This window comes from Spermophilus citellus, assembly GCF_964194105.1.
Source record: "Spermophilus citellus genome assembly, chromosome: 10".
Lineage (NCBI taxonomy): Eukaryota > Metazoa > Chordata > Mammalia > Rodentia > Sciuridae > Spermophilus > Spermophilus citellus.
This window is the reverse complement of record NC_138197.1, coordinates 113,069,858-113,087,215: the sequence shown is the minus strand read 5'-3', so window position 1 is coordinate 113,087,215 and position 17,358 is coordinate 113,069,858. Positions and strand designations below refer to the sequence as shown.

The 17,358-nt window shown below is 30.7% G+C and overlaps 1 protein-coding gene across 3 annotated transcripts in view; it reads left to right on the top strand.

Moving 5' to 3' along the window:
• The window catches only part of CDK17 (cyclin dependent kinase 17), a 103,665-nt gene that overhangs the window by 74,201 nt on the left and 12,106 nt on the right, over positions 1-17,358 (top strand). For all 3 annotated transcript variants that reach the window (XM_081311069.1, XM_081311067.1, XM_081311068.1), the window contains 6 exons: positions 2,258-2,383; positions 10,431-10,487; positions 11,678-11,792; positions 12,675-12,769; positions 13,014-13,076; positions 15,511-15,634. In XM_081311069.1, the coding sequence (XP_081167195.1) occupies positions 2,258-2,383; positions 10,431-10,487; positions 11,678-11,792; positions 12,675-12,769; positions 13,014-13,076; positions 15,511-15,634 (580 nt within the window). The remainder of the gene's footprint in view (positions 1-2,257; positions 2,384-10,430; positions 10,488-11,677; positions 11,793-12,674; positions 12,770-13,013; positions 13,077-15,510; positions 15,635-17,358) is intronic.

The window sequence follows — 17,358 nt, the reverse complement described above, 5'->3', positions numbered from 1 at the left end:
AAAAACTACAGAATGCTAAAGAAAGAAATTAAAGAAAACCTTAGAAGATGGAAATATCTCCCTTGTTCTTGGATAGGCAGAATTAATATTGTCAAAATGATCATACTGCCAAAAGCATTATACAGATTCAATGCAATTCCAATCCAAATCCCAATGACATGCCTCATAGAAATAGAGAAAGCAATCATGAAATTCATCTGGAAAAATAAGAGACCCAGAATAGCCAATGGCATTATTATAGCAGACCTTAAATTATACTACAGAGCAATAATAACAAAAACAACATGGTATTGGCACCAAATTAGACCTGTAGACCAATAGAGCACACAGAGACAAACCCACACGATTGCAGTTATCTCATATTAGACAAAGGCACCAAAAACATATTGGAGAAAAGATAGCTTCTTCAACAAATGGTGCTGAGAAAACTGGAAATCCATATGCAACAAAATGAAATTAAACCTCTGTCTCTCATCATGCACAAAACTTAAGGACCTAGGAATTAAACCAGAGACCTTGTGCCTAATAGAAGAAAAAGTAGGCCCAAATCTCCTTCATGTCAGATTAGGCCTTGACTTCCTTAATAAGACTCCTATAGTATAAGAATTAAAACCAAGAATGAATGAGATGGATTCAAACTAAGAAGTTTTTCCTCAGCAAAAGAAACAATCAGTGAGGTGACTAGAGAGACTACAGAATGGGAGCAAATTTTTACCACACTTACATCAGATAGAGCACTAATCTCTAGGATATTTAAAGCACTCAAAAATACAAATAACCCAATCAATAAATGGGCCAAGGAACTGAACAGACACTTCTCAGAAGAGGATATACAATCAGTCAACAAATATATGGGAAAATGTTTTATATACATACATATATACATATATATATATATATATATATATATATATATATATATATATATATATATATTAGTTTAATTCATTTATTTTTTCAATTTTTTTTGATGGACCTTTATTTCTTTATATGCAATACTGAGAATCGAACCCAGTGCCTCACACATGCTAGGCAAGTGCTCTACCACTGAGCCACAACCTCAACCCAAGTTTAATTTATTTTAGTATCTAGAAAAATTTATTTCTGTATTCCTCCCCCTTGAACATATATACACATGATCTATTTCTGATTTATCATGGGTCAACTGATGATTTCAAACTTACAGTGGTGAAAAATCAATACACATTCAGTAGAACCTATACTCAGACTTTGAATTTTGATTTTTTTTCCCCTGGCTAACAATATGCAATATAATACTATTTTGTGATACAGTATCACAGCTGCCAGTTAGCCATGCAGTCACAGGATTAAACTATTATACTCTACAGTGTTCTGTGTTGCTAAACTGTGATGTTCAGTTGCATTTCCAACTTAATGATATTTTCAATATAGAATTGGTTTATCAGAATAACCCCATATTAAGTTGAAGAGTATCTGTGCTTTTATTCAAGAATATTTTTGGATTTTTGTTTATTTCTCTAGATAGAGTTTTAGGTATTTTGTTTTGTTGCAATTTTAGGCATTTTGTTTTGTTGCAAAGATAATTTTGGGATTTGTTTTGGGTAATATAAAATATTAAAATTAGTATGGTGAAAATTAGTATTGTTTAGTCTTACCATTTGAAATATAATATATTTAAGTCTTTTATCTCTCAGTAAATATTTATACAATTCCTTTATATAATCTTTTTGTTTTTCATTATTTTATTATAAAAGGGTTTACAATAAATTCTTTTCATAGAATTTATATTTCTTGATGTGATGATAGAGGCAAGTTTTTCTTTGAAGTTAATCTCAGTTCACATTTTATACTTAAATGAAATAGAAAGCCCTTTACTTCTATTAACAGCAATAAGAAAACATTTTAATTTTCTTTTCATGTTTATGTAAAATCATAATATCTACTTGTTTAATTATTTAAATTGATCATATGTTGTGATATCTGCCTATTCCTATTTTATGGAATAATAATTTCAGTAAATCCAAGATAAATTTACTAATGAAATGACTTCAAAATTTGTCCATTCTGTTTTAAATCATTTCTGTAAAACTGCATTGTGCACCTTTGCTTTAACAGTAATAATTTTGCCTTCAATATATATAATTAATTTAGATAACTTTGTAACTGCAATAAACTTGAGCTAATTATTGCTTAAAAATAATATACTAAAGCCCATGAATCACAAGTCAAATGCCCTAGGTTTTTGATTACCTACTTTTTTTTTTCCTTTTTATAGGATTTAAATAAACGGTTATCCCTACCTGCAGATATCAGAATACCTGATGGATATCTGGAAAAGTTTCAGATCAACAGTCCACCATTTGATCAACCAATGAGCCGAAGATCTCGTAGAGCTTCCTTGGTAAGGTTTTGGTCTCCTATACCTATACAAGCAGATCTGCTTTTTCTGTTCTCTGAATGTAAACACTTTATTTTTTCTTTTGGTAGTTATGGGAATTGAACCCAGGAATTTGCACATGCTAGGCAGCTCCATCAATGAGCTAAAACCCCATCCCTTAACTTAAATTTTACATATAATATTTAAATAGCTAAATTTTATTATATTGCCTTCTGGGTTTTATTATTTTCCATTCCTAAGGGTTAATTGGAACCCTTAACATGAATGCATATTGGGATATGATTTAAGCTATGTTATATTTTATTTTTGGTAAATTTTATTCATACTTGCTAGATATACAGAATACGTACTACATATATATCTTCTTAGATTTACTATACTAGATACAATAAACATATATTAATATATATTAGATTATCCAGTGAAATACTCAAAGCATCACCTACAAGTCAATGAATATTTGCAATATAAACATACTTGTATATAAGTAGTACCCATTGAATAAAATTACCAGAAACCCCCTTCTATTATATTTCTTTTCTTTTAATATCCCTTAATTATAACCGTAATTTCTGCCTTTTAATACCAAAGATTAGTTTTATCCACATATGTCACACTGTTTTGATCATATTATCTTTGTAACTATGTTTTAATACCTGGAACTTTCTTATTCTCATGTACACATTCTTAATTATTTTTAAAATGCTTAATAATTAATTTCTGATTATTCTTTTTTAAACCACTGAACTTTGCATAATTGAGTATAGAAAAATACTAAAATAAATTTTACATAAACATGGAAATATATATTTATACAGTTAAAATATATATAATATAATATATATTTATACAAACACAATGTATGAAAGAATATAGTGTGCATTTTTGTGGGTAGTTCCTTTTGCTGTATTAAGTTTGTGAGTTTTATCTATGTTGTTGCATATAGTTATAGTTAATTTGTTTTTGTTGCATGGTGTTTTACTGTATAAGTATAAATATATATATATACACACACACACACATAAGTGTATTATACTTTTTCCATTCTGTTGATGGGTATTTTAATTTAATTCAGTTTTGTTTTTTTTTCTATTATCCAATAGTGCTGTCACCGTTCCTGTGCATGGTTTTTTTGGTTAACATAATAAGCCCTTCATATCTAGGAGGGGTATTATTAGATCATATATATCTATGTTCAGCCTTCCTAGAAAACATCAAGACAGTTTTCTAAAGTGGTTGTACTAATTTATACTTCCATCATCAATGTATGATAATTCTGATTGCTCTTGCCAGTTTTGGAGGCTGTCTTTTTCTTTTTTAATTTTAACTTTTCTGATAAATAGTGGTCTCTCATTTTTATTTTGCATTTCATTGACTGAGTTGAACACTTTTAAATATATTTCTTGGTCATTTAAGTATCCTCTTTTTTAGATTAATTGCCCAAGTCTATTGTCTATCTTCTGGTTTTTCTACCCTTTCCTTACTGATTTATAGGAATTGTTTACATTCTACATAAAGGAACTTTGTCAGCTTTATGTCTTATAACATCTTCTAGTACGTAGCAGTTGTCCCAGCACTTGTTATTGAAAGGACAGCTTTTCCTGTTGTACTTTCATCTTTGACATAAATTCAGGTGATTGCATATTATATCTTTTGGATGACTAGAATTTTCTACTAGGGATACATATAGTGTTGTAAAGAATAAAATGGGCAGCAAGTAAATTGTCTGCAAATCATGAGTCTTCAGAGGAGGAAGTCCTTGAGATGGCCCTAGAAAGATGGGTAGAAATTTGTCAAGTTGAAATGAGCCTGTGAACAAAGAGCATTCTAAGCAGAGGAAATTTCATGTACTAAACCCAGAGATAGGAATGTATATGTTATGTGAGGGAAATTTTAATGGATATGAAGAATCAATATGTAATAATTTATTTTAAAAATAGAACTTGAAAGGATAGGATGATCCAGATTATAAAAAGCATTAGATGTCAGGTTGAGGAGTTTGAACTTCATCCCACGTAATCAGAAGTGTTTATTTAAACAAGGGCTGACATGATCACATTTTTGTTTCAAATAATAGCTTCAGGAAAAGTAGAAACAGTGAACTAGATGGAGAGACAGACAAGATGGAGATGAATTAGGAATTTGTTCAAAATTAGGGATGATGTAGCAGTCATATGGAAATAGAAAGTAGAACACTGACCCTAGGGATCATGTAGAGAGAAAATAGACAGGATCTGGTACTCAGTTAACTTTGTGTCTGAGGGATAACAATTGATGATGACTTCTGAGTTTCTCACAGCTGTTTCATCTCCTTTCCATACATTATATCATGGATTTTTTTAATTCACATAAGCTTATGTTTTGATATTCTAAAGAATAAAATTACTTTATTCTTTTATACACTCTGAGCACATTGATAAAGTATAACCAACTTGATTTTGGTATATGTCAGTGATTATCGTAATTTTGCACACCACTCCTTAAAACATTTTAAAAGATACTTTTGCCACTTTATTTTCTGGTCAGATGTCTTCTTTGGCTATCAATTTTTATAAAAGATTTGTACTTGGGATAAGTGTTGAGATTATGTTTGTTCTGATTTGGAGTGAAAGTATGATTTAATACCATGCAATTCCTTTTTTGCCAGTGTGTGGCGGGGACGGGGGAGGGATCAAACCCAGGGTCTCCAGCATACTAGGCTCTACCAATGAGCTACATTCCCAACCCTTACCATGCAGTTCTTGAAACTGTCATTTAAAAAGAGTTGTCTTTTTTAGGGCTGGGGATGTGGCTCAAGCGGTAGCGCGCTCGCCTGGCATATGTGCGGCCCGGGTTCGATCCTCAGCACCACATACCAACAAAGATGTTGTATCCGCCGAGAACTAAAAAAGAAATATTAAAAATTCTCTCTCTCTCTTTAAAAAAAAAAAAAAGAGTTGTCTTTTTTAGTTTATATGAAATTAAACAGTGCCCTCTAATGAATATTAAGTGATTGAAGTTTTTGTTATTGCCACCTATTCCTACCCACTTACCATGTTTTTGATTTTGAATTTTGGCTTATAAATTTCAGATTAATCATGCCACAGCTGTATTTTGTTTCTATCCATGCATCCCTTTCATTACAATCTACCTTACTAAGCAAATTGTTTTTGATATATATTTGAAAATTATTTTTCAAAATGAAAAATCTTTACCTTGTGTTGATACTGGAAGGGGCAGACGAGAGGCATATGAAAGTTAGGGGTAATGGAAAGCAGGTGGGAAAAAGAAAATTATTTTTCATAACAGTTAGAATTCAAGTTTACATAGGTGCTGTATTCATTATGTATCCAAAAACTAGATTTTTTTTTTTCCCTCAGTGAGGTCTGTTATTTATAGAATTCTGAACCTCAGGGGGTTTATGTATGAAGAAGAAGGGTGAGGTTAGAAATGGATGAAAAGCAGTTGGAGAAAAAAAATATTCTTCACATGTGTTAGGAGTTTACATTTCCATGGATAATATACCCTTTTTCTTAGGTAGAAATTAAGAAAATTAGTTATAGAATTCTTTTTTGCTGGAAGGAGTAATAGAGAAGGGTCAGTTAAATCTACTATAAATTCATGATCATTTACTTTAAGTGGACCCTCAGTTTTGCCTTTCACGTTGTCTTTCTTTGATTAAGTCTTTTCACTCTAAGCAAGGAGCTGATCTAGTTTTAGATTCACAGAGAAATTACAAAGATAATACAGTGATTTATACCACATACCCAGTTACTCCTATTATTAACAATGTTCTTTTAATTCATTTTTTACAACTAAGGAACCAATATTGGTATATTACTATTTACTAAACTCCACATTTTATTCAAATTTCACTAGTTTTTTTACTACCATCCTTTTTCTGTCCAAAGATTACATCCAGGATACCATGTTAATTTAGTAATCATATCTCATATTAAAGATAACTGGTTACTGAATTGGGAAATGCTATTTAATAGTTATTTATGGTTGGTAAGAAATGAAGTATTAACACAGTTAAATAAATATTAGAATTGGGAAATGCTATTTAATAGTTATTTATGGTTGGTAAGAAATGAAGTATTAACACAGTTAAATAAATATTAGACTAATGGGACTCTTATATGCTGATAGTCAGAATTCATCAGAGTTTTGTTGCATTTACAATAATGGTGTACCCAGTAGAAGTTTTATGAGACTTATAAGTGTAACATCAGTAGAATGAAAGTCTATATATGAAAATTTGTGTCATTATATTAAAATTATAGATTAGGTACATTTTAAATGTTTATCTTCTCACTGTGTGGATTCCTCATTCCTAGCTCAGCAGTATAGATTACATGTATTCATTTCTTATTTCTAAGAGCAAATGAGAAAATAGGGCATCAAGTCCTGATATCTCACGAAATAATAAATGCATCCTAAAGTGTGAAAGTGAAGTTCACTTCCACACACAGTTTACCTTTGACAGTTAAGTACAGAATTGGCAAGTATCATGATGCTGATAAATTTTGTAAGAAAAAAATGACCAAATAGAATTGAGGTTTTCAGTCTCTTATCTGGCCCCACATATCAAAGAGTAAAACCCATTGCTGTCAGATACAACAATTTAATAATTCTCACAGGGAGGGAAGTGGGTGTTTGGAAAAAACCTCCTGCTGTTCCCAGTGTTTTTCAATACATACTCTATTTTAACATGGCATCTGCAGAACCTCAGCTTATACTTCACTGGTTCTAAAGCTAAATTAGAACTGCATCTCTAGCATATTAATACATCTGTATTACTGTGGTGCATGAATTATGTTGTTAGAAACAAACACGACTAGAAATCTCTCATTACACTTGATACTGCTTACAAATTACACTGAATTATAGGAAGACCTATTATAAGTTGTAATTTATTTTATTTATGTATATTGTTAGTATTTGTGTGCTTTTGCTATAAGAGCCATCTCATTAGGAATTCGCTTTGGACTGCCAAAAAGTGAAGTATTTTCTTAGAACAATGAAGTATCAGAGAATCTGATCTTCTTCTGTCTGGAAAGCAGAATTAAGGGTGTTTTCAATATTATATTAAAATATAAAGCTTATTTTACCATTTTTTAGCTATTATTTCTGTTTAAAGGTGCAACTCAAGTAAACTCATGAAAGTGGGAATCATCTGTCTTCTTCACTGTATGCTCAGCACCTAACATTGTGCTTGGTAAATGAATAAATGAGCTTTGTCCTCTGTCCTCTGAATAATTTCTGTAGGAGAGCATGTCAACAAGCTAGTCATTATATCTATTGTTAATCTTGTCATGTTCAGCAGATAAAAATGCAAGCAAAATTTTCTAAAAATTCCATTTAAAAATTCAGTAATTATAATAATTACTATTTAGATATTATTAAAATGGGGGGAGGATATTAGGATATATTTTACTTTTTGCATTAGGATCTGATAGTTCACTAATGTAACTGCCTTTTGTTTGAATTCTCTGCCTGCCTGCCTGCCTGCATGGATGGAATTCAGTAGTGCTATTTGTATTATAGACTGATTATTCAAATTTAACTTCATAATTATTGTATGGTATTTATGTTCTTTTTTAGATATATACTTTTGTTTTCAATTGACACACAATTTTACATATTTATGGTATATTCACATTTCAATACACGTATAAATTGTGATGATCAGATGAGAGTAATTGGCATATCTCTCACCTTAAATATTCATTATTTCTCTTGTGTTGGGCACATTCAGAATTCTCTCTACTAGCTGAAATACACAGTTAATTATTGTTAACCAGTTACTTTTGTTTTTAAAAAACAGATTTTTTAGCATATTCTAATGTCATTAAATTTTATTCTCTGAGGAGTGTTGTAGTCTTAAATTTTTCATGTATCCTTTACAAGTTATTCCTTACATTATATATGTATAAAACCTCTAAGGCATTTTCATCTTTAAAACCATTAATTTATAGTCAGTACACTATGTAATCTTTAAAGCAAACTTCATTGTTTTTGTCATGGTCACACTAGACCAAAGTGTATTTCATGTTAAGGGCTTACTAATATTCATTTAATATAAAGGAATGAATAAGAAAATTTCCCTACTACTGAAAAGAAAAAGTTTCTAGTTTACAGTCATATCTTCTCATTTTTATAGACAACGACTACATATATATTTCCCCCCTCAGGGATACTCATTGTTCTGTTCATAGTGGCATATGTTTGTTCTCAATATAGTGCCCCCCACCAAGTAAATGATGACACAAGACTTAAAATTCAAGGGGAAAGTGCAGTAGTTCCATATTTGTGAATTTAAACATCTGAATTCCAAATATAGGTATAAGAAAATAATGACATTCTATCATGGGTTTTGTTAACCTTGGTAATTAGCAGTTTTATATAAAGTGAAAATTATTGGAATCAGGCTGTCATATACCAGAATGGGCTATTAGCCACATTTTCCATATTGAACTATAAAACTTCATTTGTTTCTGGAAAGTGTTGTATCTTGTAGTTTTACCTCATTATTCTGCATAGTTATTGGCAGTAGAAAGCAAAAACTTAGTAAATACTGAGTTACATAAAAAACAGTACCTGGGTAGATAGTATATGATGGTTCTAAAGTTTCATTTTTCTAATTTAATGTTTTTCATGAAAAACATAGATAGATAGATAGATAGATAGATAGATAGATAGATAGATAGATAGACAGACAGACAGACAGAAAAAAAGGTTTTAAAAAAAGGCAAAAAGAAGCAGTTCTTTAGTCATTGTAACAAAAGGATAAAAACAATTCTTTTGAGGGACCTCTTCTACTTTTGGCCATTCAACTTTTGAACAGTTTAACCTTTTGTCTGAAGTGATAAGTGATGGCAGGTCTAATCATTAAGTATCATTTTTAATTTATTTGAAAGCTCCAGAAAAATCGCATATTTGATTCTCTAGGGTTTGAGTATAATGTAATATTTAATGATACTAATATAATTTGTATACCTGTGAAAACTGAAGTTATACATTATTTCCTTTCACTAGCCTTTTATTTAAGGACATTAGCATCATCTAAGAAGTGAATTTTTCTTTAGATTGTTATTGTCTTTTCTGCTATTGCAAAAGGATTCTAGAAAACAATTTAAAGGAAATTCTTATTCTTGGCTACCGTTTACTTGTTTTTTAAAATTCTGGTCTCTTAGTCCCTAATTTTCTACATATATATTGTTTTTCCAAATCTTTGGTATTAAGGTTGCTTATTTTGTTTTAAAATATGTATTGGATATATTGGGTTTCCATGACACATTTGGGTATATTCCATCTACCTCGTTTTATTGACTCCACGCAAAAAAGCGCAAGTGAGTTTAAGGTTTAAAAGCAAGGGTTTGAGAACTCACTTTTAAAGCTTTTGAGGGGATTGAGACTTATGTTGCTGCTTTTGTGTTTGCATTTTTTCTTGATCCATAGTAAAATGTAATTTTCTGTTTTCTTTTTCATTGCATTTTGATTGGAGAACCTGAAACAAATAGCATCTGTTGTTTTCCAAGTTTCCATAGGAATTCAAAGATTGGTTGGAAAATTATTATGTGATTTTGTTAAAAGGAAAATCAAATCATATTTTTTAAATAAGATTCTTTGGTATCTTAACATTTAAGTCTGTGGTATTTTAAAATCTGGGGTCTTGGGCTGGAGTTGTGGCTCAGTGGTGGAACTTCCCTGGCATATGTGAGGCCCTAGGTTCAATCCTTAGCATAGCATATAAATAAGTAAATACATACATATTGACAACTAAAAATATTTAAAAAGAAAATTTGGGGTCTTAAAATAGAACAAAATGTTCACAGACCATTATACAATCCATACATAAGTTTAATTATGAATATTGATGCTTTAGATCCTTTCAGCATTTCAACTTCAAATATATTTTGAAACTTGATAGATCTCTAACAGTTTGAATGTAACCAACCTTTTCTATTCTTAGACATTTTATATTTGGAGAGTTTTAGAAGTTAAGGGAAGAAATGAACTACAATTTTAAGAATAAATACTTAATTTATAATTGTTTTGCTTTCAGTCAGAAATTGGGTTTGGGAAAATGGAAACCTACATCAAATTGGAAAAGCTTGGAGAGGTAAGTTAATTCTTATTTTAAAAATGCAAGACTTCCTTTTTCATCCTCAAAGTCCTTTATTAGTATATGGTTTTGCCAACCTAGAAAATTGTGAATATGATTTTATAAAAGATTGTATCTTGCTTTGAAAAGGTAACCGAAAATTAGGAGGAATAAAACCCTAAATACTTGAAAGTATTCTATCAGTTTGAGAGGAAATGAGCACTTTTTTTTAAAGTTGTAGTTGGACACAATACCTTTATTTTATTTATTTATTTTTATGTTATGCTGAGGATCTAACCCAGGACCTTGCACATGCAAGGTGAGCGCTCTACCGCTGAGCTATAACCCCCAAGAAATGAGGATTTTTAATAGGCTTAAAATCTTTTATTGAAACACAAAGTATTGTGCTTTCTTGGTAACAAAATGGGCATCTATTTGTTAGCCTCCTGGAAGTCTCCTGTCCGTACTGTTGTGGGAAATTGCATGAGTTCAAATTTCTGAAAAATAACTTTAGAAATAAAAACATTTCATTGAAGGATAAGGAAGTCTTAAAAATGTAGTTTTCTTGAACTTGTCACTACCTGTAATGCTAATTTAGAAACATTCTGTCTTCCATAGTAAGAAAGGGCAAGAAAGTAATAAATAAATAGTGAGAAACAATAAAGGAGTAATAAATAATAAATAGCAAAGAAGAAAATAATGGACTTAGTTGATAGGGAAGCTTTTTTTCTTTTTTAAAAGGAGAGTTAATGTGCTAATGTGCAAAAATTTTGAAAAGTCTGGAAACATGGGTAAAACTTTTTTTTATTTAACAGTATAATTATATTTTCATTTAATGTGCTCAGTGTCCCTCAGTTTTCATATACCATTAGAGGTATAGCATCTTTGATTTTAAAACTGTTGATCCAAATATTAATTTGAAATAAAGTACAAAAAGTGAATTAAATCTCTATATTTTTATACTTTTGAGACACTTTGTAAAAGGTGTTATAAAATCACGGAAGCTGTGTGTATGTATGGAACTGAAAGTTGTCTTTGCTATAAGAAAAACTAATATTGGACATTGTGGAGTTTTCTTTGCAAGATGGAATTCATCATGCTTAAATTTCAGAAATTCAGTTAATTTTTATTATCAGTTATTTTATAATTTTTTTATTGTTAGAATCTTCGGATACTCTTGACTTGTTCTTCAAAAATATGTTTTATAGGGTACATATGCAACAGTATATAAAGGAAGAAGTAAACTGACAGAGAATTTGGTGGCATTAAAAGAGATCCGTTTGGAACATGAAGAAGGTGCACCCTGTACGGCTATAAGAGAAGGTATTTTTATATAAAACATTTTTAAACCAAAGTTGTATAAGAGTATATTTTTAATGAATAAAAGCAGATATCAAAATAATAGGTGACTGGAAAATATAATCAGACCATTAAAAAGTTATTTCTAAAACTAACATGTTCAGTAGAAAGAAATTAATTTTATTATTGTATAATGAAATACTATGAAGTCATTAAAAGCATTGATATAGATAAATACCTGATAGGGAAATTTTACATAATGGTACAAGGGGAACATGGTAACTAAATTAGCTGCATATATTAAATATAAGAAATAAATATACTGTATACATGTCATGATACCATTATATTTAAAAAGTGAATTTTTCAAAATTTGTTTGAGCCAGGCATAGTGGTATATGCCTTTAATCCCAGTGGTTCAAGAGGCTGAAGCAGATTCGCAGCCACCCTCAGCAACTTAGCAAGGATCTAAGCAACTTAGTTAGACCCTGTCTTAAAATAAAAATTATAAAAAAAGAAGGGGTCTGGGTATTTGTCTCAGGTTCAATCCCTGGTATCAAAGTAATAAATAAAGAGGTGAATAAGGTTTGAGCAACGTGGAGGAAGAAAGCATATCTTTTATTCTATCCAAATTAACCTCAAAAAGTTAACATTAAAGTGAAGAACAGAAGATGGAGAGTTGTAATATTGAAGACGACTTCAGGTACTGTAATATCAAACTCAAAACCATAAGAAAAGGAAAAGTTGATATCTTCAGTTTTTCTACCACTAATCCCCTTTGCAATTTACTGTTTTAGACTTAAGAGGATATTAAACACAGTTGGTTCATACATTAAATTTACTTCAAGTTTTTATAAAGACTGGCTTCCACAGACTAAATAATTGACTTTCTTTTCTTTTTTACAGTTTCACTCTTAAAGGATTTAAAACATGCAAATATAGTAACCTTACATGACATTGTTCACACAGATAAATCTTTGACTCTGGTCTTTGAGTATCTGGTAAGCATTTAAAAAAAAAATCAGTATTTAATTTTACTTTAGTAATAGAAAATTAGACTTTTTTTTTTTAACAGTCCCAGAGATATTGTTGTTTATTTGTTGATATATAATTAGATTATGTGGTGCATTCTATATCTTTTCTTGAAAAACAATTTTCTTTAAAAAATCAAATACTATTAAGTGAATCAGCCATGCATCCTGAAAATTGTATTATCGTGTAGTAAAATGCTGGGGTTTTTTTCAGGATAAAGACCTAAAACAGTACATGGATGACTGTGGGAACATCATGAGTATGCACAATGTAAAGGTATGTTTATTGTGTAATTTTCAAGTATAAAGAAAGATGAGCTATATTGTGCAGTGAAATATACCAACCTTATAACCAATCTTCAGAATTTTCTGAATGGCATATTTACTCAACTTTTGTTTACTATATTATAGATTCTTAGGATCATACCTTTTTTATAGAACTGGTTCATTTAAAAGTCTTTTAAAAATTATTTTTGATATTTTCTTTCACATTGCAACTGATTATCCTACATGTAGAATATATCTGCAGGTATATTTTGCTTTCTGAAAACAAAATTCAAATGTTTAAAATACAGATGATGGGTATATTCTGCAAAAGGCCACCTTTAAATGGTAAACTCCCCTAATATATTTAAAATGGTATTAAATTATAAAAATAACAACTCCTTTTCAGGGTTATGTATTATGAGAAAGGGTTATAAGTAAGGCCAGAAACATGTAGGTGTTGTGATTGCTTTGCGAGAAATAACTATCTGTATTGTCAGAAGGAATAGTTAAGATATTGTGCTTTTTTAGTACATCTAAAAATTCAAATAATGCTAGAGAAGTTTGCTGTAATAATCAGATCCAGAAGAAAACCAGAAGTTATTAGATAAATAAAAGTATTTGACATACTTGTGTTCTTAGAGACTTCCTTGTTCTTAGCGGTATACTTTAAATTGGCAAAGATTTATTTGTCCAAACTTCGTCAACAGTTTATCGGAACCCATTTTGAAAATAGACTGACTCATCTTGTGTGCTTGAGACCTTTCTAATTCTGTAGATAGTAACTTAGTAACTTTAAATGTACTTGTTTTCTTTTTTCTTTTCTTTAAATAGTAAATCTGGTGAATATAAAGGAAAGCCAGTTTCTGTTACAAAAAGAGAGCTGGGAACATACGGCTAGCACATTGCTAAGAATTTTAGAACAAGGCTTTAAAAGTATTTCCATATACATTCCATGAAGATTGTTTTCATTATAGTTTACATTTTACTTTGCAAGGTGTTGTGAATGCTATTTTTGTATATCTTCTTAGTTTTTTAAATTTTGTTTTTTTCTGCTTTTATATTAGCACTAATTTGGAAAGGAAGTAGTCTATAAGTATCATAATTTGACAGGTTTGAAAAGTTTGTATCTTTTAAGTCAGGTCTAAATATTTTGAAAGTATTTTATTGGTTGTTAAAATTGCATTTAATGTTTTCCAAATGTAACAGGAATATATTGAAAGGTAGCTATGTTCACCACTATAACCCTAATGCAACCCAACAGGGGTATATTAAAATAGTAATTTTAGAGTTTTCAAACCACATACATGAATATGTGGAGTCTGAAGACTTTGCTGCTTAGAATTAATTCAGATCAGACATGATGGTGTATACCTACAACCCCAGCTACTTGGGAAACTGAAGTAGGAGAATTGCAAATTTGAGGCTAACCTGGGCCATTTAGTGAGACCCTGTCTCAAAATTAAAATCCAAAATTAAAAAGAGTCTGAGGTATAGCTCCATGGTAGAGTGCCCCTGAGTTCAATCCCCCATACACCCCCTTCAACAAAAACAAAAAAAACACCAAAGACGTTCATGCCTTTATTCACCCAATGCCTTGGCTTATTCTTGGTATTCAGATGCCATGTTTTTCATACAAGTGAGCCAAAGGTACCTCTTGAATCTTCTGTACTTAAGGTTTTTGGTTTTTGGTTTTTTTTTTTTTTTTTTGCTAATCCCAGAAAATCAAGATGTGTTCCACATCTCTCTTTTCACCAAAATCCACAACAAAACCTGTACATTAGCCTTATAGGAATTGCTTTTTTCAGAGTCATTTAGAGCATTAGAGTGCATTACCCCTTTTTGAATCACAGCCAGTTTTGAAGACTGAGTAGGAGGTGCTGAAAGTAAAGTATCTAGGAGGTGGGTGCTAAAAGCTGGTTAAATTATTTTTATAACCAGTAATTTGCCAGAGTACACAGTCCTATTCTCTTTGATACCTGAGACTTTATTTAAAGCCACCAATTTCCATTCCTTTTTTAAAGGTACTGACCCAGATCAGATTATTTGTTTGTTTGTTTTTTGAAGGAAGGGAATAAGTGCCTGGGGTTGATTGACGTAACAGAATTTTATAATCAAACTGTAAGCTTTAGTAATATAAGTTTGAGGATACATTGTCTTAGGCTGCTTTCTCTAATAAAAGTGCTATTACTACTAAGACAAAATTTCATTATATTTACAATATTTTCATAGATACTGTTGACAAAAAAGATGCTTAAAATTGAACAATAAACTAAAATTCAGAAAACAACTCAAAATATAAAAGGCATTGTCCTTAAAATGATACAATTTCTTTTTTTTCTTTTACTATTCTAGACCAGTTGCTTTTGTGCTTACCATAGCTTATGCTAATACCAAAGTATGTCTCAATATCTGTAAAACTAATTTTTACTTATTTGCTTTTGTAGCTGTTTCTATACCAAATTCTACGTGGTTTAGCATATTGCCACAGAAGAAAGGTGTTGCATCGAGACTTGAAACCACAGAACCTCCTCATTAATGAAAAAGGAGAATTAAAGCTAGCAGATTTTGGTATGAATGATGAAATGTTTATAAATACTTCCAGGTGATTATGTATGGAGAGATTGCAATAAATCACCAAGTCAGTCTTAAAGCAGGAGATGGAATCATCTTTATTCAAAGGTCGATAGGACACCAGCTGGCAGGACAAGGGCAGGCTTCTAGTCTACACTCCTCAACCCCTTCCAGGGATTAGAACAAATCTTTTGTAGTTCAAAACCACAAGTAAAGCATATTAGTACATTAATCATAAATGGCTTGTTGCTATGATTCAAAACCATAAACAAAAATCATGAGATCTAAAATCATAAGCAGAGGTGGGGGAGTGGATCAAAACAACCCTAATTGAGTACAATTTAAAGAATGGTTACTAACAGCTAGACAAACATTCTATGACATTTTAAGCGGTTAGGGTATTACACAAGTACAATGCATAAGAATGGCCATTTTGTGTTGCTTAATATGCTAAGCAACTGTTAGTGGGTACAGAGGCAGAGTTTTCCCATGGGAGAAGCATTTCTTACATGACATGAAGTCTCAGGGTAACATGGATCTGTTTGGTTATTGCCCATATAGCCTGGCCCATAACAGTTAGGTTTAAAAGAATCTAACTATTGTCACAATGTGTTATCACTTTCCTGTAACTTTGGAAATTTTCTCTGTAGCCCACTGATCCATATTTGACAGAATTTTGTGGGTGGTTCATGTTGGTTTGTTAGCAACAAATACTTAGAGGTGTCTCAGGTGTGGCCCATTGACCCCAGGTTCCTGAAACCCTTTCAGGGAGTATCCAAAGGTAAAGTATATTATCAAAAGTACACTAAATGTTATTTGCTTTTTTGCTCTATCTTAATATTTGCAGTGTTGATCCAGAAGCAATAAGGATAAAACTGTTATTTCCTTAGTATATGTTCAGGCATTGCCACTTAAGTATGTCATTGTGTTTTTTGCCACTGCGTATTCTTAGAGAACAATATCAGTTACACTTAAAATATTTTGCCAAGCAGTAAAATTTATTGATTTGATTAAATTTCTATCCTTGAGTACATGACTGTTTAATTTTTTTGTATTTTGTATGTGTGATGAAATAGAAATATTAAAAACACATGTGCTGCACACAGAAATACTATAGTTATCTCAAGGAAAAGTTTTTGTGGGATTTTTTTGGTATAAGCCTAACTAGCCCTTTTTTTCCAAGGAACACCATTTTTACTTCAGAAAATGACTAACAAACGAGTTATTCAGATTTAGCTATTTCAGACTTTTTCTTGAAAATGAGTGAAGTAAGCCTGTCACTTCAAGGAAATCCACTGCAAATATTTCTTGCCAATAGTAAAATTCAGGTTTTCAAATAAAAATTAGATTTTGAAAATTTGGTTCTGCTACTTTAAGCTTTAATAGCTTTCCACTGCTTAGAAACTTTTCTGATAAGATCAGTGTTGATATTAACAAATAGGATTTTTTTTTTATTTTGAAGAAATATATAAACATTTTAACCCATAACTCAAGAACTAATGTTTTTCCATTTACTAGCACCTTATGTTATAGAATCATGCATGGTAAAAGATTCATTTAAAGTACAAGACCAGTGAATTTTAACAAAGGTATGAATAGTTCATTGATATAATTTCAGTTACCATACAACCTTGAAGAAACGATTTAATCTAATGTATGAAAGAACACTATCTACAATGATCAGAAAAGACTATTAAAATGTTCCTCCTCTTTCTAAAAAC